Genomic DNA, 22,335 nt, shown 5'->3' on the forward strand with positions numbered 1-22,335 from the left:
CCCCTCCTCCCTGGGCGCCCCTCACCCCTCGCCTCGCTCTCCCGCCTCCCCCTCCAGCACCCCCCCGACCCCCCCGCCCCAGGCTCCCGGGCGCCCGCCTCCCTCCTTAGCGAACTGTCTCCGGACTCGCCGGCTGAGAGCCCTTTTTGACTGCGAGCGGCGGTAGTGGAGCATAGGCGGCGGCGCGGGACCTGCAGTCGCCCGGGATTCCCTCCAGGTGACGATGCTCTGGTTCTCCGGCGTCAGGGCTCTGGCTGAGCGTCCCTGCCGGCGCTCGCCCGGGATTACCTGCTGCGTCTTGCTGCTGCTCAATTGCTCGGGGGTCCCCATGTCTCTGGCTTCCTCCTTCTTGACAGGTAGGGGAGGGGGCGGGAGGGACCGACCCTCCCGGACGCTGGCTTGGTACCTGGGAGAGGAAGCGCTGGCTGGCCTCGGGGACGGGAGGGCGGGGAGCGAGCACCTAGGAGCCTGCCCCTCGCGGGCGGTGGGCAAGAAGCGAAACCCGCGGGGCTAAGGGGTGGGAAGGCAGTGAGTAGGTTAAGGGGTGGAGGGCGAGGAGGCTGTTGACATCAATACTGTAGTGATAACGGAGATTCTTCTATTTGAATTTGGGAAGTTCCTTTATTTATTTTTAGTTTTCTTCAATCTTTATTTTGATCTTTTCTCCCGTATACTATTGAAAAAAATTTGACCGTTTTCCACCCATCGGCCTTTCTCACTCTATAGGGTTCCAGTATAGCTTCTGTACAGGGAGTGCTTTTTAAAGCACCTTGAATTTAAAGAAACTATCATATTTTAAAAGGGTAATAACAGCAGGATATAATAATTATATGCTTTCAGGCAGGTGAAGACCTCAGCTGCTATTCTGAAGGACATACTTTAGTGACACCTGGTGCAAAAAAGAAAATATTGAGGCAATTTCTAAAAGAGGAAAGAAGATTGTTTCAAAAAGTGATTTCAGCTCAAGACAATATGAGGCGGATTCATATAAAGACCTGTTCATTGACACTGTCCTGAATTCTGTTCAAATTTAAAATCTGCCTTAATGGCCAATTTGAATTTTTTTTGCATGTGGGAGTGTGTGTTTACTTGAAATGCCTTCATGAAGGAGGGGTATTATTAAGGATCCAGTGAAATACTTGGAATTGTGCTTAAACCATCGAAAGCAGAAAATCTATCTATATAGCACGGCCTTTAAAAAAACAAAACAAACCTGTTCTAATAAAACTATTTAAAATAGATTTTCTTCGGGGGGACTTCTTTTGAGTGAGTTGGAGAATTTAAAACTCATTAGGAATTTCTGAAATTTGGGTATAGTTGTTTCAAAAAGCATTAATGTAAAAATTCTATTTTTGTAACAATGGCACTAAGCTAAATTTAAATAACTTATTTTCCCCTTCAGGTTCTGTTGCAAAATGTGAAAATGAAGGTGAAGTTCTCCAGATTCCATTTATCACGGACAACCCTTGTATAATGTGTGTCTGCATGGTGAGTATGGAGATCAGGTAATGTGAAGTCAATTGCTCCCTCTGATAAGGTGAATCCATTAAATGTAATATGGCCAAATCTTAAAAACTGGTTTTGGTCATTACAAAACTTCAGATAGCTGGTGAATTGAATTCAGTTGAATTTCTGAGTATTATGGACTTTTGCAGTTTCCATTTCATCAGTCTTGGAATTCTTATCTTTGACATCAGTTTACAGAAGTAAACTTAAGGTGGACTTGGTATGGCATCGTCTCAGTGATAATTACCATTTGCCCTTCTGTTCCCAGGAATGGCTATTGCCACCAAATCATAGGTGCCACCACACTTTCTGCCTTGATTCTGTTGTCTGAGCTCAGTGTGAAAATGATAACATTTAGGTATAAAGGTCTGGGATAAGGTATATGACAAGGGGAAAAAGAGGTGAGAGTCACAAAGCACAAACATGAAAACAAGATGTAATCTTGGATTTCTTTGCCTCTCTTATATCCTAAGCTCTCAAAAACAGTCTTTGTAGTTCTGATTTGGAAGCATGAGTCAGAAAGGACATTCTATCCTTAGAGGATGACACTTGGCTTTCAGCTGCTTAGTTAACACTGGCAGTGGCTAGTAGATTAAAAAAAATTTTTGTTTCAATTTATTTTAACTTAATAGTTAATGATAAGGTCTAATAAGTAACCACACGGGGGAGATTAAGTTATGCGAATAAGAATTTCTGAGCTGAAATAGAGACTTACAAAGAACAACATTTTTGCTTAAAAAGTGTTTTACATGCCAATCAGTTTTGGCAAACCTTGATTAAAAACTACACATCACAAAACCCTGTTGGAAATACATTAAGGCAGTCAAATGCAAAGCCCCCAAGTGATAGATGACTGCTTGTTATCAGATCAACATGCTGTATGGAACCAGAGAAGGGATTCTTCTCTGTTTAGGTGAAAGCCAAGCCATCTGGGTTTAAACTACCCAAACTTTTTCATGACAAGAGATGAGGTCAATGCTGTGAAATGATAAATGGGTGAAGGTGAATGTCTGTATCAAACGATTATCAGGTTCTGAAGACTAAGGAAATCAACAGAAGTAGAGGTAAAAATGCATTCCGTTTGCAGAGATAAGCGTTACAATATTGTTACATTTGTAAAGTTTAAATATACAGTTTGGGTTTTGCAGACTGTTCCCAAATAATGTAAAAATTCTCCATACAGTATTTCCCCTTTTCCATACTCCTGCCCTGGGGGAAGTAGTGCCTTTCCCTGAAAGTACAGCCTTACTGCTAATAAAACAGGTATTAGAATCTTGCCGTTTTGAAGGTAAAGAGTGAATCTGAAAAGATGCGTCAGTTGGAGTTCTGGAGTGATACTTATTCCAGAAATGCATTGATTAAGTTCAGACGGGTGGTAGGTTCATTTATATCTTCGAGTAACATTTGGAGGTATCTGCCTTCGTAAGAGCTGTCAGAAATCCTTTCTAAACGTATAAAGTCTGGACTCTGGCACTCCAACTCACTTGCTATTCAGAGGATGCCTCAGAGCTCTCACTAGCTGAAAGCCTCAGTGATATGTTGCCGTGACCTTTGCAGGGGTTTAGGATTATGGGGCCCAAGCTGTCATAGTTATTATTGCTTCCCAAACATTTGTAATACTTGATAAAGTTGAGTAAGAATAGATGTACGACCACTCCTTTATTTGTGTCTGCTCTTGTAAGTTTCTGAGGGACCCATTGCAGTATATGAATTTCAAAGCACCTAGACTGCCATGAGGCTGGTTGACATTTTTTTTTAGGTTGGAAGGTAGACTTATTTAGCAGATAGATAATGTCAGCAATAGCAACTAACATTTATGAAACACTATTTGCCCACACTTATTGAAGCCTGCATTGTTTCATTTAATCTTCACAAAAATCCCTTGAGGATTTTTGCCCCCCTGTTTTACAGATGAGGGAACTGAGGCTAGAGGAAGAGCTTGTGAAGGTTGCATTTTAGTAAATAGTGGAGCTGGAACTCACTCTCACCTGCTTCTAGAGCACATGCATATAATCAAGTGAAACAGGCTGTTTTCTAAGTTAAAGATGTGAAAAAGCAAAGAAAAAAATAGAAAGTTTGTTGAGTTATTTGACTTTTTGGCATTGCTTGAGTTATTTTGCTTTTTTTCTTTTGAGTCTTTTAGGAGTTCGGTTAGCTAACATTTGTTAATCACATTATATGAAAGGAAAATCTCATTATGATTTCAGCTGACCTGCAGGGAGCTTTAGTTGTGAGCTAGTTTTATGCATGTACATTAACAGGGTATGTAATAGTCAAAACTGTACTTTGGATAAAGAAAATAGTCATATTTAGTTTGTGTTGGTCCAGCCTTTTGGCAGAAAGTTACCTAAAGCTGAGTATAAGCTCATATCTTGTTTCATAACATGTAAAAAAAAAAAAGCTAACCCCAACGTATGCTTAAAAAAGACGTAAAATGTTACAGTTGGGAGGAAATAGGTGGCACAAAGTCCTGCATGTAATTACAGTGTAAAAGCTTGAAAAACCCCACAAAATCAACTTGGCCTGATTTAAACTTTTAAGCTCCGAAATGTTTCAAAGGTGGAATGAGCTTATTTCTGTGGGAATTTTGAGGATGACTGTGGATGCAGTGGCCACGGCAAACAGAACTGAATAATTTTATTCTCACTTATCCTTGTCTGCCTGGATCCGAGCATTTTGCCAGCAACAGTCGTGGTCCAAGAATAACCTGTTTGTTAGCTGCTGATGGGTATCATTCTAAAGTGTGTGGGTTCAACTATTCAAGAGGGAAGGTGAGAAGTTAGGCCGTTGTCCTGAAATCTAGGGAAGTGGGTAGACAGTTTGGATTAAAGATTCAAGTGCTTCATTGTTCAGTTAGAAAGCAAAGCACAGCTTTTCCCCATCTTACAAAATGGTCTTTTGTGGGGCTGAGTTAGGAAGGCCCAGACTTATTGCTGTTTTGTATGATGTTTTCCCCCTTCTTGCTAGAATTATTTTTCCCGTAATGCCTAGGACAACACGTTGGTGCCTTCCGTGAACTACAGCTGATAGGAGCCAGCCTCTCTCAGCTAATGAATCTAAAGTGGTCCTCTGGATCTTTCGGGCATTCCCATATCCTTCCAGTGAACCTGGGGAAGTGGTACCCTGCTTCTCACCCCTTTTCCACCTAACCGTAGCATAGAAGGAAATGGCACAAGCCAGTGAGTTCGGCCCAGTACTGGAAACCTGAGAAAACTTTGGAGGCTGGGACTCAGAAAACCAGAAGTCAGTCAGAGCTTAGTTTGGCATACATTTTGTTCAGCAAAAAACATTATTCTGAGGTTTAAATTTCTTCTTTTAAATCCAGGGGTGCAATTTAGAAATGGACCCTCTGCTCATAAAAAGCAACGTGAGATTTGGTGTTACAAGAAGCAGGGCTCCACCTAGCTTGGAGCCAACCAAGTGGTGCAAACAGAGGGGGCTTTGTCTGCTGTCTTCCACTTTTTAATCACAAAAATCTTCTGTCACTAAACAAGCAGCTACCAGCATCTTTGATTCTCTTGGGTACCTTATCTCTATAAGAGCCTCATGTTTTTTATTGTTCAAATTAACTGGCTAGAGACTAGTTATCTATTATCTGAACAAGTGTTAGGCACGCGTTTGAGAATGAGGGAGATAGCGGTGCATCAGGATTCAATTCGTGTGTGTGTGTGTGTGTGTGTGTGTGTGTGTGTGTGTGTGTGTGAGAGAGAGAGAGAGAGAGAGAGGGAGAGAGAGAGAGAGAAAGAGGTGGAGAGAGGGAGGGAGAGCCAGGAGGGTGAAGGAGAGAGAGAGGGAGAGGAGATAAAAAATAGTCCTTATGTGTTCAGAGAGATACACTTAGTACATGCACATATGCATAGGTTGCCACAATTTTTTGGAAATTGTTTTGTATCATTTTTGGACTTTGGATTTGGATGCTCACTAAGGAAATGATCAGGAGTTATTTATTTATTTATCTATTTATTTATTTATTTATACTCTGTTTAGACAGTGTTGCGACCAATTGCCTTTCCATAGAATAAGGTACTCAATACAACAGTTTGGGGGGAAATGTAACTAATTTACAGCATTGTGCTGGCAAATTCACCAGTACCAGCTCATAGACAATTATTATTACCCATGCTTTCTTGAGGCTCAGAGAGGTGGAGCAAATGTCCTGAGGTTACATAGTTACTAAGAGACAGATCTGGGATGTGAAAACAGTGTTTTCTATGGTAAACCAACTTGCTTCTGCTGGTCATTTACTACTTACAAACGTCTACAGATAACTTCCAAGGGCTCAGAGAGTTATTTCAGCCTCTGCAAAGCTGACGTAGGCTTACTTTGGGGAGCAGTTAGAGTGATCTTGGTCTTGTAACATGACCAGGTCTGGACTTGGATGGCCCTTTTAGAGGAAGACACAGTTTAGGCAGCTATTAGCTGGTTTCATATCATTTTGGCAAAGAGCCTTGGCCCTGGCATCAGACAGGCCTCGGTTCGGATCTTGGCTCTGTCACTTACTGGTGGTGAACTCGGGGAAGTTACTTCACCTTTCTAAGTCTCCGTTTCCTCATCTGGAGAGTGGGACGTCTATCACTACCGAGCTCATAGACTTGCTGTGAGAATCAAATGAGATACAGCATTTAAGGCTTGGTCCAGAGCTTGGCATATAGTCAGAAGGATGCATTATTGTTGTTGATGATGATGATGTTGATGATGATGTTAAATTCTTATTTCCTCACATGGAATTAGATGCAAAGGTTCATCAGAAAAGGGAGAAAATGGAAGCTGATGGAGAAAAGACATAGGGATAATGATGCCAAGCCCACCCATAGTTATGAAAGAACAGGGCTAAGTCAGTGACATTTTGTGGGGTTTTCTGTCCCTCTAGACTTGGACTGGGTCGATCTGAGTTGTTTCCTTATTGGTCCAGTGGTCTGTGAGCCCTGGTATAAGTTTTCCCCTTGCTCTCCATTAAACATTAAAAATCTTTCCATGGAAGAGGGGCCTCGTTTTTCTGCAGAGTATTTACGTCTCTATGCCTGTGGGGTCACCTTCACTTGTACTTTTATTGGCAGAAGGGTAGGGTTGGGACTCAGAAGTGCTGTAATTCTGGAAAAACTGCCTAGTGGTCTGGCATCATGGGGATTTTCCTGGCCCACCTTGTGGAAGTCTGTCACCCCGTTCCAGACCTGAGTGGGTTTTTGCTGCCTACTTACTTGTGTCCTCCCCTTCCCCATCCCTGTCCCACTTTAAACACGCTTTCTTTTCATTTCAAGGCACCGGCCTTTTTAGTGCGCATCAGCTGTAAACTGTGTTTTAGGTGTGAGAAACCATGCTGAGGAAAGAGAGCCCTTCCCCAGATGGGGATTCAGATATAGTGAGGGCAGGAGAACAGGACATAATAGGAAAAGTCAGGCAAGGCAAAACGATAGAAAATAAAGCTAATTAATACAAATTTGTTGAATAAACAAAGGATATCAGTTTCTCACACCCTCTTCTGTGGCACTTCTGTCCAACTGATGGTCTGTTGGATTCTTTGTGCTATAAAAAATACTAATAACATCACCTTTCATGGCCCCAGGAGGTCAAGTGTGCTTGTTGAACTTAGTTAAGATCAGCAAATGCGCTGGGTGTATATTTTAAGACCTCTTGATTCCCAGTTCTAATTCTATAAAACATCACTTGAAGCACTAGGAGTAACAGGTTATAAATTCAATAATATTATTCTTTCTTCCTTCTCTTCACACTTCACTCTCCCCTTCCATATTTTGCCTTTTCTGTGTTTGAAGCATTCTGCTGGTTGGGCACCTTGGGGAGGCAAAGACCAGTAACACAGATTCTTGCCCACAGCAGAACGGAGGAGAAAGACACATGCATAAATAAGTTTCATAGGAGTGCCAGAAAAACACTATGCTGGACTCAAACCAAGTACTAAGGGAGCTGTAGATGAATTCTGATTGGATCATCTGGGACTTTGATGGGCGGAGCAAAGATAGTCTTGGCAAGGCGTGATTGGAGGAAAGGCACAGAGGAGTGTGTGCTTGGGAATTGTGGAGATGGCGGAGTCCAGTATGCCCAGTGTACCCAAAGCTCCGGTGGAAGCTGGAGTTAGAAGGCTTGGTGGGAAGCATAGAGGACTTTGAGTGCAGTAATAAGGAGCTCAGTTCCACTCGTGGAATCGGGGGAGCCATTTAATATTTTGGCTCAGCCGCATGACACAATAAGATGTGTTTTATGTAAATGCCTCTAGAAGCTTTTGTGGGAGCTGTTTAGAGTGTGGAGGGGCCAGAGTTTGGACAACGGGCACTAGGGATGTGTTGTGGTCAGGTGAGGCCAAGCGGCCCGGAACAGGGATGGATAGTGAGAAAGAAGGTGTTGGGATAAACCAATATTGCTTCTTCTTTTGAATTACTTTCACTGCCTTCTAGTTCTAGAATATTTGGATTAAAAGACTCCAAACAATGCCCAGAAAAACACAGTAATTAAAATGCAGTAGTCACTGCAGTGGGATGATGTGCTAGTGAGTCTCTGTAGCAGTCACTTTGCTAATCACTTGGTGTCTCTGGAGCAGCTCTGGGTTCTGTTACTTGAATAGAATTGTTTACTTCCAGGCCTCACTCTCAAAATTCCATTTTGGGTGCTAGCTCTCTCCACTTACTCACAGTGATACCTTGCTCTGCACTGTTGCATGACCCCTTCGGCAAATTATTCAGTCTGGTAGATGTATTCTCAGTGGTAGTATTCTCCGTGGTAGTATGTATTCTCAGTGGTAGCACACAATTTATACAATTTATACAACCATCGAAATTGGACAACCCACCTTAAAAAAAGTGTACCCATGTGCTGGGACCCCTAGACTTGCAGAGGAGTTTTGGAACCCAAGTTGATAGCACTTGGCAATAAAATAGATGTCAGAGGTGAGAGATGGGGTAGATTGAAGGGAATTTTGGAAGTTCTAGCCAATGTTATAGACAGTGTAGGAAGAGAAGAGGTCACAGATGTGGGTGGGGATAATGAGTTTAGAATTGATGACTGGGCTTCATAGACCTTCCAAGTAGGAAAACCCGGTAGGCTCTTCAAAATGTAGATCTTGATCTCACTAGAGAAATCAGGACTAGGAGACAGCAATTTGTTAACTGTCTGCATTGAAATAAATTTCAGAACTTTGGGAATAAATTATTTGTCTTGGGAAGGGGTCTACGTTGAGATTTCAAGAAATGAGCCTATAACAGAAACTAGAAGTGACTCAGGTATACACATATACACATTCTTCTTTTCATATTATTTTCCATTATGGTTTATCACAGGATATTGAATATAGTTCCCTGTGCTATACATTAGGATTATCCATTCTAAATGTAATAGCTTGCATCTACCAACCCCAAACTCCCATAAAAGAAATAGTAACTAGAAGAAGGGCTATATTTAAAAGAAGGTTAGAAAGGGAGAAGCCAATGACAGAGATTGAGAAATGGTTACAGAAGAAGGAGAACCAACAAACATAGGCCAAGGAAGAAGATGCTTGAAGAAGAGAAAGACCAGTGGTATTAGATATTACAGAGTTAGACTGAACCTTCTAGGAGAACATCATAGAAGGAACTTTGTCATCATCTTCTCGAACGATCTTAAACAATTAATAACAGTCAGTGGTGCCCAGGTCCCTAGTACCAGCTGCACATTTTCCCATGGAGTAGAATTGATCATAGATAGAATTCGGTGGAAACTCGTTTGAGAGAAATCCCAAACTAAGATTGCTGTAGGGATTTTGAAAATTTAGTGCAAAAATCACAAATTTTCCAAACTGTGATTTAAAAAGGTCTTAGCAGAAGTGAATAAATACCACATTTTCAAAGGTCCCCAAACAAAACTAATTTCATGAATAAATGTAATAGGATTTTGCAAGTGTCTTTGGAATGTTTCTATAGTTAAGTGCAAAATGGGCAAAGCTACATTGAGGCATTTTTTATTATGAATCAGAGCAACATTATCAAAGAACCTGACTAATATAAATCTTACCATAGTAAACTTTCAGGTTTGCTCTATGAAACTGTTAATGGTGCTTTAAAAAATATTATGATATAATTGAATCCCTTAGTTAGATCTTCAGGAAAAATATTTTCTTTTTTCACTAAATTTTTGATGACTGTTTTGTCATTGAAGTACAGCTGTGGGGTGGTGGCCTTGGTGTCTGAAATTATGGGTTCAAGTCTCCCCAGGGCCGCCTTGTAGCTGTGCATCACTCAGCAGCCACCTTGGTCTCTCTGAGCCTTAGTCGTGGGTGCTGGGCAAGTCACAATGGTATGTGTGCCCTTCAGCTTCATTTCTAAAGAGGAATCATAATGCAGAACCCATCTGTTTGCTGTAGCCATTAACTGAGGTGATGTGTATGGATTAAATGTGCTGGTGTTTGTGAAAGACCTTTGTAAACAGTGTAAGTGGAATTATTATTATTAAGGGTGAGAACTGGAATGGAAGGAAGTAAGGTGTATGCTATAAACCAGTTTTTAACATATACTATAATGAGTATATTTTTTAGGAATGATAGTGTAGTGGTTCCCATGCCTCCTTTCATAGTTGTATGGCTCCGGGTGAGTTGCCTGATGTTTCTGTATCTCGACATCTATATTTTCATCATAGGGCTTTTGTCAGAACTGTGAGTCAAAACATGTAAAATTCTTAAAACAGGGTCTGGTAGATGGGAAGCACTTCAGAAATGATAGCTACTGCCACTACCTAAATGCTATGCAATTACTGCCTATCCTATACTTCTAAGAAGTGATTACATAGACTACTGCAAGACTTCTAAGAAATGATTTAATGGACTACCGCTTTTATTTCAATTTATTGTCAATTCCTATGACATGTGTTTACTCTGAACTTCTGTCAGGGCAGACAATGGAAGTTCAGTAGAAGCGACTGCTATCTTTTCCATAAAAGACAGCAAACCCGGGAAGTATTTGGGGCTTAGCAAGATGGGCTGCTCCTCTATTTTTCATCTTCAAAAGTTCACCTGTTTGATTGGTGTCTATCTCCGGACAGCTAATCACAACGTTGCTTTCACAGTGAGGCCTTGCTGTCCTTTGGGGTATTTACCATTGAACGAGGAAGTGGCAGGTAAGAGGCAGAAATGTAAAACTAATTACTGGTAGACCCACCCAGACAGACATGTCAGAGTCCTCCCCATTTAATTTAATTTATTTATTTAGTTTTACTTTAAACATTTTTTTAAAAATTTTTATTTTTTAATTTAATTTTACTTTTGGCCGTGAGGCACGCCTGGCGGGATCTTAGTTCCCTGACCAGGGATGGAACTTGCGCCTTTGGCAGCGAAAGCGCGGAGTCCTAACCGCTGGACCTCCAGGGAATTCCCCTCCCCCTTTTAGAACGTGCAGGGTCCTGCTATCTGCCCAGCCACAGTCACTCTGTGGATACCCGTGGTGTATCGGGTGATCCCAGATTAACTGAGGTGACTGGATTTGGACGTGTGGACCCTACGCATTCACAGAGCTTTGTGTGTTTGTTTTCTAGGAATCTGCTTCTTCTCTTTGATAGCATGTTCTGTGTTGTATGTAGTTAACTTGGGCAGCTTTATCTTATGAGATGAGGTCTTCAAGTGTAAGAACCTTGTCCCCTCATCTCTGGAAGCCCCATAGCTTCAGTGAGAGGTCCACAACCTTGGGACTTGAGTGGGAGTCAGGCTGGAGTTTCCTGTTTATAATTTGGGTTGTTAACACTTGGGATCACTCCCCCCCAGAATGGAACTCCGAGTTCCAAAACAGGATTCTCCCAGAGAGTTTGTCACAGAAGGTCAACCCCCTCTATAAAAGACATCCTAAATAATCATTACAAAAAACTTTTTTTTCCTTTGAAAGGAATGTACTCACATTTGAAAACTAGAATCATATAGACATGAAGACCTGCTTTTATTTGCACCAAAAGGAACATTCCCTCTTATAGAAATATCCTGCTGTCGAAAGCAGCCTTGTAGGCGACAATGCAGGAGGTGCCCAAGAGGGGGAGGATCGGGGATTATCTCAGTTCTGCTTTCAAAAATCACAATGAAAAAATGCCTCGGATCCCTGTGGCTGCCATTCCCCATCATTTCCTCCCCCTTTCAGTGAGGCTAACGCTGAAACCTTGACATAAGCCTCAGTGTTTATATTAGGTTTTGGATGTTAGCTCCCTTGGCTTCTGGGAGCCGACTCTGTTGAAAATTATGTTTTTCCTTTAAGGACAAAGGCCTTATTGTATGTACACGTCATGCAGTGTAATGAGTTTTTTTGTTGCTTTTTCTTTCAAATGTTAGGTAATGGGTGGGACCAACCCAGATCTTCCACATGAGAAACCCAAAGGTCTATAACCTGAATGGCAATTTGAAGGTTTCACACAGGTAACTCAACAAGAGAAAATGAGAGGGCGGGACAAGTGGCATCTTCCCTGACCAGAGCATGTCTCCCGAATGCCCTGCTTTGATGGAATAACCATAAAACGGCTCTGGGAGAAGATCTGCAGCATGAGTCATGATACCCCAGGGACACTTCAAAGAGAATCACAGTGACGGAGATAACAATCCTCACATTTTCACTCACAAAAGCACGCATTTCCAAAATAACTCTTGTATTCTTGGTCAACTAAATAGATTTTGGCCAGATGGTTTTTTCATGGCTGCAAAGGCTGTCAGGCGTAGGCTGAGCGTCTTATTTGGAGATGCTGTGTGGTGGACTGTCTGCTGGTGCTGCTGGCCTCTGCAGCCGTGGGTGACCTCAGAAGACTATTTCCAGGAGAGATAGAGCTGGCCTTCTGAGAGGAGGCAGGAAAACTAGAAGGCCCAAAGCTGTTCTTACATTTATTGGGGCCTCATTGAGAGGCATTTTTAGCATCTTTATCTTAATTTTTTTCCCTCTCTCTCTGTAAAAAAAAAATTTTTGAGCCTATTCTCTTAGGTTCCTCTTGGGGGCAAGTCTGCAGACTGCAGCATTAGCAATAAAGTTCCTTTAACCACTCACTGCTTTCCTTTTAGTGAGCAAAGTAATGACATGTGCATCCTTTTCCGTATTTATTCTTAGAACTTCTTATTAAAAAAATACTGGGGGATTCCTTTTCCATTTTATTTTCTAATTGAACAAAACCGTTTGAGCCAAGATAGGATGATTGCTCCCTCTGGGTTCAGAGGGCAGGGCTGCATCTGGCCAGTGGCCTGGGGAACTTGCCACTTCTGTCTCCAGGAGAGCCTTGCTGGGTTGTTTGAGTGCCTCTTACTGACTCTGTACCCTCAGAAATTCACAAATTCTAGAAGCTCTCACAGCCTGCTGGGTCTGGCCTGCTTTGTGGATTTATAGAGCAAAAGCGGTAGCATCATGACATTCACATACCAGTGTTTCTGGGTCTCAGGGGGATGCTATTTTCCTGGTTGAGAAGACTAATCAGATATTCCTCCACTTGAGAGCTGCTATGCCATGTACCTGGGTTTATGCTCCTTGAGGGGAACAGGCCTATTAGAATTGAGATGCGGTGATTTCCTGTTTTTAAGCACATGTGAAACAGTGGTTCCAGGAGCCAGTGGGACCCACCAGAGGTCAACTTGCAGTCTCATGAGCACAATAGGTGAGCACCCAGACGGGGTGCTCTGAGGGGTGACTCAGCCTGAATTTGGGGAGTAGCTGGATGGCAGGGAAGGGGACGGAAGTCTGCTTTTTCAGTGAGCGTCATTAGTTCCGGGGTGGCTTCTGTGGGAAGAACTGGCGTTTCTTTTTTTCCTCTGGGTTGTGCATGTACCAGACAACAGTTCCCTTGTGATTGCCTGTGTGCATGTAGGGAACTAGTTGGGATTTATTAAAAAATGTGATTTTTTTTTTTTTTTCTGTTTCGTGTAAGCCATACACCGGGCAAGGGCAAAGAGACATTTGCTTAAAGTATTTTACACACCAGTTGGCCAAGTTACAGAAATATAGAGCTCCCAGATTTTGGCATTTGATTGAAGTATATGAAATTTTGGATATTTGGTGTTGACCTATTAAAACAGCAATTTCTTGTGGTACAACCTAAGATGTACTTTGAGCACCTGGAGAATTTTTCACTGGACATAGTTCTCCTGGCAGGTTGTTGCAATGTATGTTAATGAGGGGGCCTTTAAATTCAGGGTGAATTGACACTGGGTTCACAAACTAAAAATAAAATGTGGTGATATAGGAAAATGTAACACCTCTTAATGTCTGAGCCCCCAGCTCTGAATTAATGGGCTCCTCTACACATCCTCAGGACCCTCTGATGGTGGCGTGGGGAGGGGGAAGGGAGGGAAGCGGTATTCACCTTGGTCAGTGAGAGGGGGCACATGGTGGGTGCCCTGCAGGAAACGTGGGAACCGAGTTGCAGGACTGACCGAAGTAGGAAAATGATTGATGGCTATTAAACGCAGCACATATGTATTGAGCATTTATGTTAATAGTGGCCCGAGGCACTGTGAGATGGGAAAAAGCTCTTTTTTACATGAACAAAAAGAGATTAAATTATGTTCCAGATAGTTTTGAAGTTATTGCTTTCGAGTTCTTTGAAAATTGATGAACTCGTGCAGGCCATAAATATTAACTCTTGGTTGGAGTATCTGATTAATCAGAACAAATTATTATTCCTTGACTGTGCTGGAAGGCGTATGTGTATATACACACGTATATACGTGCATTGTATATGTAGGTATTTAATATGAAATTTGGATCATGGATTTAGCTTGCAAATGACTTTCTCTCATTATAGAGTCTCAAATAAAAGTGTGAAAATGTGATTGAACCAGAGGTTGTGTACATGTTGGGGGAGACCCTTATAGTAGAGCTTTGAGCACTGGTGACAAGGGACACACAGTTGTGTTCCCATCACTGCCAGCCTGTCCCTCCTCCTCCCTCCTCACCCACCCACTTCAGTCTGATGATGTGTCTTCTCTCACACAGTTGCAGGTCATTAACAAGTCAGTGGTAAGAATTCTCACACCAGCAGAGGTGACTCTCTTTTTTTTTTTAATGTGCACAGGAACCCCCAGGGAGCTTGTTAAACATGCAGATTCTGAGGTTCTACTCCAGAGATTCTGATTCAGTAGATCTGGCAGAGACCTGAGAATCTCCATATTTAATAAACTCTTCCAGCGACTCCATGCAGGATCCAGTATTTGAAAAACTCTTCCCAACTGAGGTTAGTGGAAAGAGAAGGATATATGAATATAACCATAAATATAGGTAAATTCCCCAATGAAGCAACTTGTTCACTAGTGGTCAGGTACATTTGAAATTCTGTTATTGGTACCAAACTTATCCATAGGTCAACTCTCATTTATGTAACACTATTTTTGTTGACCTTTCACGCAGTTATCTTGTACATTAGCTATCTTTATTGAAGTGCTACTTTTTCTCTTTGTGTCCTCTCCTCTATCAAGCCTCCCCTAGTCACTTGATCAGAATTAGTCACTTGTTTCTTAGACGCCTCTTGTTGATTTCTCATATTATAACCCTTAGTCCTGCCTACCCTGAAGTTTCATTAATTATTTACATGACTGTCTCCCTACTGGACTTTAGGCTTCTTCAGGGTAGAAATAGTGTCTGATTCTTCTCACCATCACTCAAAGCATCTCGAAGAGCACCTCGCGTGCGGTAAGTCTCAATAACTATTTTATGAATCAGCACCATGTTCTTAAATTGGGGGTAGCCTGACCTTCATCTTCCTCAAAGCCATGCTGTGAGGGAGAGAAGGCCTTCTCAAGAAACCTGTTTCACAGTCGAGATAATTAAGGCTTGGAAAAGCAAAGCAAGACAAAGCTCACACTGCTAATCAGTGAGAGTTGGGACTACAATTCAAGTACGGGAATGCTGACCCATCCTGGGTAGACTCCACTGAGATATCTCTCAGAGAATGTTTTCTGACTACAAGTGTTGAGAAAGCACCTCAAGGGGGTGAGTGAGAGAGACCCAGCAAATAACTTCCCTGGGGATTATGTTTTTAACAGCCCTTGTGGTCCAGTGAAGTAGAGTCCTGACTGGCGCCTTTGGGTGGGACAGGCTGACCCTCTAGGTTGGTGCTAGCCTTTCCATGAGATGGATTCCCACAGGGATACACTCCGTTTCCTGTGGTCTTTCTGTGATGGACAGCAGCTGCAGGGTGAAGCTGATATGACGTATGTTTGTTGCTTCTCCAGCATGAGCCAACTAGATGTAGCAATTTGACAGAACAGCCAGGGTTTTATGACAGACTTGCTGGGATCCAGCAGCATCTGGAGGAGCCAGAGGCAAGCAATGAAGAGCTGAGGGCCAGGTGAAGCTGGATTTAGAGATACGCCCCATCCCAACCCCTTTTGTTCCCAAACCTCTATAACAGAAGCTGTTTCCTTCTGCTGGCAACTTCCGCCCAGCAGGCCCCTTCCTCATCCAGAATGGACTCATTCTTGGAGGAAATGTTAGTTCTTTCCATTCTCTAGATGCCCCCCCAATTTCTGCCCACATTTTCCTTTCCCTGATCAGGAGAGTATAAAGTCAAGCTGAGAAGGTTCTGATTCATGTTGCCTTCACATAATTCTGGTCACGTTGCTAAATGATTTTCCATACTTTTAATGAGAATCCTTTTTTAAAAAAGTTTTTTTTGTTGTTTTTAAATTAGCCTGGCATTCCATTATTCCAGGGTTCCACCTTTATCATTTCCATCTTTATTATTTTTTACCATGTTATTTTCTTTCTCTGTTATTAGCCCGGCGTTTCCATGATGTCACCACTCCCCAAGTTTTGTGTCTTGTTTTTCTCAGTTTCAGTTTTTAATTCTTGGTCCCAGCCTGATAATGAAATGCACAAACAATTACAGTGGGGTGGTGGTTCTTCCTACACACCCCATGTGGGCCAGACATTTGAGGGATGGACAGTCCAGTGGGGAGCTCTGTGGAGGCCAGAGGAGGACCATTTGTGATAATGACCAAGCGGTGGGGAAAAGGATTGCTGGGAATAGCTAAAGCACTAGCTAGAGCAGTGCCAAGCACCCAGGTAGGGGTTTAGTAAATATTTTTCACTAATGATGGTGTGCTGATAGCATTTAGCCTGGTGGAGAGAATGCCGGGGGGGAACTTGAACGGCCTTCAAGTACGTATTTATGGGAATAAATACGATGTTGAAAGGACAGAGAGGAGTACAAACCCCAAATTTGCAACATAGCCTCAGTTCCAGCTTCTCCGCTGGCTGCTCACTGCCTCTCGCTCTCTTTCAGAGTGAGCCCCAGGGTGGTTGTGGGGTCTTGGCTTCCCTGCTTCTTGGCTAGTGCCTGCCTGTGACCGCAGCCCTCTTCCCTAGATTTCTAAATCCTAGTTACCCTGCTGTAGATGAGATCACACTCCTAGGTTTGAGCCACGTTTGTTAGGATCAGAAATTGAAAGCAGGGTCTTACTATGGACTCTGTTCATTCCAGGGTTTTGGCTTTAGATCTAAGTACAACTGAGAAGAAAACTTAAAATGAGGGATTTTCCTCTTCCTTTTCTTTTTTTACTCCTAGGGGTTTAATGTTCTCTCACTCCCACACCCATCTTTTTTTTTTTTTTTTTAAAGAAATTCACGTTCTTTTTTATTTATTTATTTATTTATTTATGACTGTGTTGAGTCTTCGTTTCCGTGCGAGGGCCCTCTCCAGTTGCGGCAAGTGGGGACCACTCTTCATCGCGGTGCGCGGGCCTCTCACCATCGCGGCCTCTCTTGTTGCGGAGCACAGGCTCCAGACGCGCAGGCTCAGTAATTGTGGCTCACGGGCCCAGTTGCTCCGCAGCATGTGGGATCTTCCCAGACCAGGGCTCGAACCCGTGTCCCCTGCATTGGCAGGCAGATTCTCAACCACTGCGCCACCAGGGAAGCCCCCCACACCCATCTTTAACACTCACCTACCCTTTGGTCACTGGTCTCTGGGAGGTCCAAGCTCTCTTAGGACACGGGTCCTAGAACTTTTCCTTGGCATTCTTAGATCTTCTAGGCAGTCAGCATTTTCCTAAACTTGAGTCTGTTCCCTTGGAGATGTAGCTTGGCAGGCATGGTGGTTATTAGCACTAGGGGTAAAGAGTGGCCAGCAGTAGCCAAGACAGCATCTCTTGTGAGCCTTAAATGGTGGACAGCGACAGCTGTCCTGAAGCATCTCGGTCTGTAGGTATCTGACACAGTGGCAGGTGCTGAGAGAAGGTGACCTCTGGTGGTCACTGGGTTAATGTAATCATCTCAGCCAGCGATCGTGTACAGTTGTGGGCATTTGTGCCTGTGGGTGGGTGTGGGTGTGTATAAGGACTTACACGTATAGAGATCTCTCAGCATTTCAATGATGGGTTTATAAGAATTTTGTTTATTTGGCTACTCTTTCTTAGACCTTTTTATGCTGGGTCTTCCTTACCTTTTTGAACTTTAAATATTGGGAGGGCCCCAGGATTCATTCAATCAAGACGTGTCTCTATTTACACTCCTTCCCTAGGTGATTTTTATACAGATTCATGGCTTAAAAAATACATATATGCTGAAAGTTCCCGCGTTTATGTTCCCAGTTCCCTTACCCTTCAAGTGCAGACTCATAAATTCAAATGTCTACTTGGCACCTCCAAGCATCTCAAACTTAAAATGGCCCAAACAGAGATCTCATTTTTCCACCCCTCCTCCAAATCTCTCTTCCCCCAGCCAGCAATGTGAGCCTCACTTCTCCATTCTCTTAGCCCATCAGCCATGATGTCCTGGATTCCTCTTTCTCTTACATCCTATATTCTATCTACTAGCAAATCTTGATGGCAAAACCTTGAAAATATATCTGATAATATCTAACTATCTCCAGGATCACTTTTGCCTCTGGACAATATATTATCAAGCAGTGGCCATTGAAAACTATACATCCCATTTTTTCACTTATTTACAAAACATCCCGCAGTGGCTTCTCAGCTGACTTGGCATACAGTCTGAAGGCTAAGTACAAGGCCCTGCAGGATCTGGCTTCTGATGCTGTCTCTGGCCCCGCCCCCCAAAGCATCTTCCCCTCCTGGTCTGCTACTCCTGCATAATCCCCAGCACCTTCTCAGCAAGGGCGTCTGCTCTTTCCTGTTCCCGGAACACACTTGTTCAATATATTTACACATTCTTATTTCTTCGCTCTGGCCTTTGAGGGAATGTTTCCTTATTAGAGGGCCTTTGTTCTGACCACTCTTCCCCAATAGTACACACCCTGTCATTCTGTTCCCTTGTCCTGCTTCCTTTTCTCCAAAGCCCTCATCAGTGGCCATTGTATCATGCGTGTCTTTGTTTCTTGAAGGCCTCCCTACTAGAATGTCAGCTCTGTGAGGATGTGGACTCTCCCGTTCTCGCTGTATCCCAGGGCCTGGGACAGTGCTGGGTCCTTCCACTGCGTATCTGTATCAGTTGGCTGACTGAGTATATGCCGTGTTTAATTTAATTTAATTTTAAGATTCAGTTTAATTGAATCAATTAGTTTTTAAGTAATTAATTCAATTAATTAATGGTGTGTAATTTTTTGATTCTATAATTTGAAGATCTAATTCTCTTCCTCAAAAATAAATTATGAATTTTCCTTTCTACTCTAAAGTCTGCTTTTTCTGTAATGAAGACTTGCCATTTTCATGGCTCACGTTACATTGCATATCAAGTCGGATGGTGGGGAAATTGTACAGATACACTGACAAAGATGAAAAGCTATCTCCAAGGAACCAAATAAAATTGTAGTAAAATATAGAATAAGCAATAATAATTATAAAATAAAATGTACCCTATGGAAAACTGGTTTTAAAAGTAGATATTCCTGCTCACACTTGGTAGCATAATGATGATCGGTTTTGTAATGTAAATTAAAATTCAGTATGCTGGTATTTTACACTTTACCTAAAACATATTATGGAAGAAAGACTAGCAAAGTGTGTTAAATATTACAATTTCATAGAGCAAGAAAAAAGTGGCACAAAGTATTTCCCGTGATATGCATCAGACAGGCTGCTCTACTGTAGGCAGTGCCCAGCCATGTCGCTGCGCCTACCTTGGAGGGCACTAGGATGGCATCACTGAAGGAGATCCCTTTTGAGGGCTGTCAGATCCCAAGGGTCTGACATAGGCAGGTCAAATTCTGTCTCAGTGAGAGAACTGTATGACAAAACTTTTCTGAGGCTGATTCAGGGGCCCCCCTAGTGTCTGAAGAACCAGGAGGATGTGGATGATCTCTGGGAGTTTATGGCTGTGGAATTTGGTGGAAACAGACCTTCGCCTCCTCTGAACTCATGACTAGGACTGCATCCGCTCATGCTGCAGCATGTGAGGTGCTTTTGCCGTGTTTATGCTCTGGCCCCTCTAGAAGACTGGAAGCTCTTCTAGGGCAGAGGATGGATCTGATTCATGTGTTCTGTTCTCAGCAAAAACCTGGCACAGCGCCTGGCCCATGGCAGGGGCTCAACAGTATTTGTTACATGGATCCATGGATTTTTATTCAGGTAGATTTGAATTTTGCGGTGCAAAGGTTTAACCTACAGAAAAATCCAAGTTCGTAGCCAAGATGTCACATTTTCTAAAGACCATTTGTGTTCTGTTGACAATTTTGTCTTATTTTAGATGTTAAAGCTTCGGAGAAGCTGTCCTATGATGAAACCTTTTAAAAAAAAGCAATGATGAAGGGTAACAATCATGGCCAAGCATTTCTTTTTTAAAATGGGGCACATGTTGTGAATCCCTTTAGCAACAAGTTTATGTTAATGGTGTTTTATGGGTAACTGGTCATTTTCATTCCTTTATAACACCTTAATCAGAAAAGGATTATATGCAAAATTGGCATTCATTGATTAATGAGTTTGAAAGGGGAAGCTAGTGGATTAAAATTACATTCTAAACCTATGAAATAAATCTGTGGCTTCTCCAGTTCTTTCTGACATCTGCATGTGGCCCTTGGGGAAGACTTGGTGAAGACAACATGCTGTTAATGGCCCTGGTGAGTGAGTCAGACCAACCCTAGCTCCTCACAGGCTTGCCTTCGTATGGGGGATGCTGTCTGAGGCTGGCTTTTTCAGTTCTGTGAACTTCCATCTGGCCAGAGGACTCCTGCCCCCTTGCTCCCCTGCCTGACATTCCTCAGGCTAACCGGCCAGTCTCTGCCGTCAGTACCAGTGTGAATACAGCCCAGGAGCAGGGATGTTTCCATCACCTGATGCATCAGACAGCCCTTACTGTTATCAGTAGGCAGGACGGCAGGAACCAGCCCTAAAGCCTGCCATCCCAGGGGTCCCTTTGAAAGCCTCTGTGATTGCTGGTGGTCGGGGTCAATTGTACAGATGTCTTGAAAAGTGTCTCAGTAGTGACCAGAAAGTTACTTTGTCAAGATGACAGATGGGCTGCGAGCAGTTCCTCTGCCCTGCGTATTCCCTGTGATGTCAGCTCCATTCACTTGTCAAGATCAGGTATTTTTGTAGCTTCCAACAGCGTGCAGGCTTTCATGGGCAACCTGTGAAAGATTTTCTGTTCTCTTCTGTGCAAAATCTGCTCAGTGGCTTGCTGTTGACCCACAGGAATGAGGGGGCCTTAGAGGACCTGGTGAGTCCCACTCACTGTGGGTGGAAGACGCAGGGAGGAGACACCTACTGACGAGAGGGCGATGGCCCTCCAAGGCTGGTCTTAAGAAGAAGTGGTTTGTCACCACCAATCACCCTGGCAGGACACAAATGTGATGTAAGACATTCGGTTTCCGTGTTTTGGATGTGTTCGCTCTTCATTGCCAGAGAATCATCTGTGTGTACAATTAAAAGGGTCCATTGAGTTGACAGCTTCTTTGGATACCTGGGGAGCCCAGCTTGTTATATTGTGATGAGTCAGAAAAGGGACTGCTGAAATAACTTCTCCAGGTAGCCTTCCTTAACACCATATCACGACCTTTCCTATGGAAGTGACTCCAATTTTATTGTTATTTTTAACTCCTTAACCCTCATTCCTTGCTTCCTCTGATGCCCCTGCCAACCTGGCCAGCAGCCTCTGTGCTGTCCCGGAGACTGGGAAGCCTGGCTAATGCCCTCTGATGATGCGCTCTGATGTCGATCCTGCTGGTGGTTGGGGTCAGACCCCCATCCTCTTCTTGCTAGTTCTAAAGAACCAGAAAGGCATAAAAATTTTCACAGACTTTCACCCCACCTCCCTTTTTTGTTTTCTTCTGGGGCAGAGGAAAAAGCTGATTCATTACTTGTCATGTGCCGAAGGGTGCCCGTAGTGTAAAATAATCAACGGTCTTGGGAGAGGTAGCTGGGCCACTTGCACACGAGGCTGTATTGCTTTGCAGCCTGTGTTCGCCTTCAGCCTGGGTTCATATCTTCTTCCCATGCGGGAGTCTGTGGATGTTTTCTCTGCAGCCCTGACTCCATGCCACATCCCAGCTGTGTGAATCCCTTTTGATTGGGAGGAGAAAAGGGTAGACTCGGGAATGTGGATCACATGAAGGAAGGCTGCTGACATTCACTCCTCTCCGTTCACATACCTGGCTCCCGTCCCCTGGCAGAAGGGGACACAGTCTACCCTCTGATTTTCCAGCCTGCTTCTGGGAGCCTGAGCGGTGTCACAGAGCTGCATCTGTGACAGGGTCCCCTGCACTCAGTCACTGGCTGCGCTGTGTTCAATCCATTCCAGTTACATTAATGTAGTGGTGCCAGCAGATCCCTTGCTTATACGATGTATGGTATAATAACAGCCAGGCAGTGCTACTTTCTTTGGGCTACTATTTTTATTTGGTGGTTATTTCTTCTGTGTTCTGCCTTCGCTAATGTTTTGGTTCTATTTCAAAATATGATTAAACAGAATGAGGAGCTATTTGACACTGCCCTGTTTTAAATCAGAG

General features: G+C 43.2%; 1 protein-coding gene across 2 annotated transcripts in view; it reads left to right on the forward strand.

Moving 5' to 3' along the window:
* Nucleotides 1-223: 223 nt before the first annotated feature.
* Nucleotides 224-22,335, forward strand: part of BMPER (BMP binding endothelial regulator) — a 321,921-nt gene continuing 299,809 nt past the window's right edge. For both annotated transcript variants that reach the window (XM_068550034.1, XM_068550033.1), the window contains exons 1-2: nt 224-356; nt 1,403-1,488. In XM_068550034.1, coding sequence (XP_068406135.1) covers nt 224-356; nt 1,403-1,488 — 219 coding nt within the window. The remainder of the gene's footprint in view (nt 357-1,402; nt 1,489-22,335) is intronic.

The sequence above is a fragment of the Eschrichtius robustus genome, chromosome 8 (genome assembly GCF_028021215.1).
Source record: "Eschrichtius robustus isolate mEscRob2 chromosome 8, mEscRob2.pri, whole genome shotgun sequence".
NCBI classification, from domain to species: Eukaryota; Metazoa; Chordata; class Mammalia; order Artiodactyla; family Eschrichtiidae; genus Eschrichtius; species Eschrichtius robustus.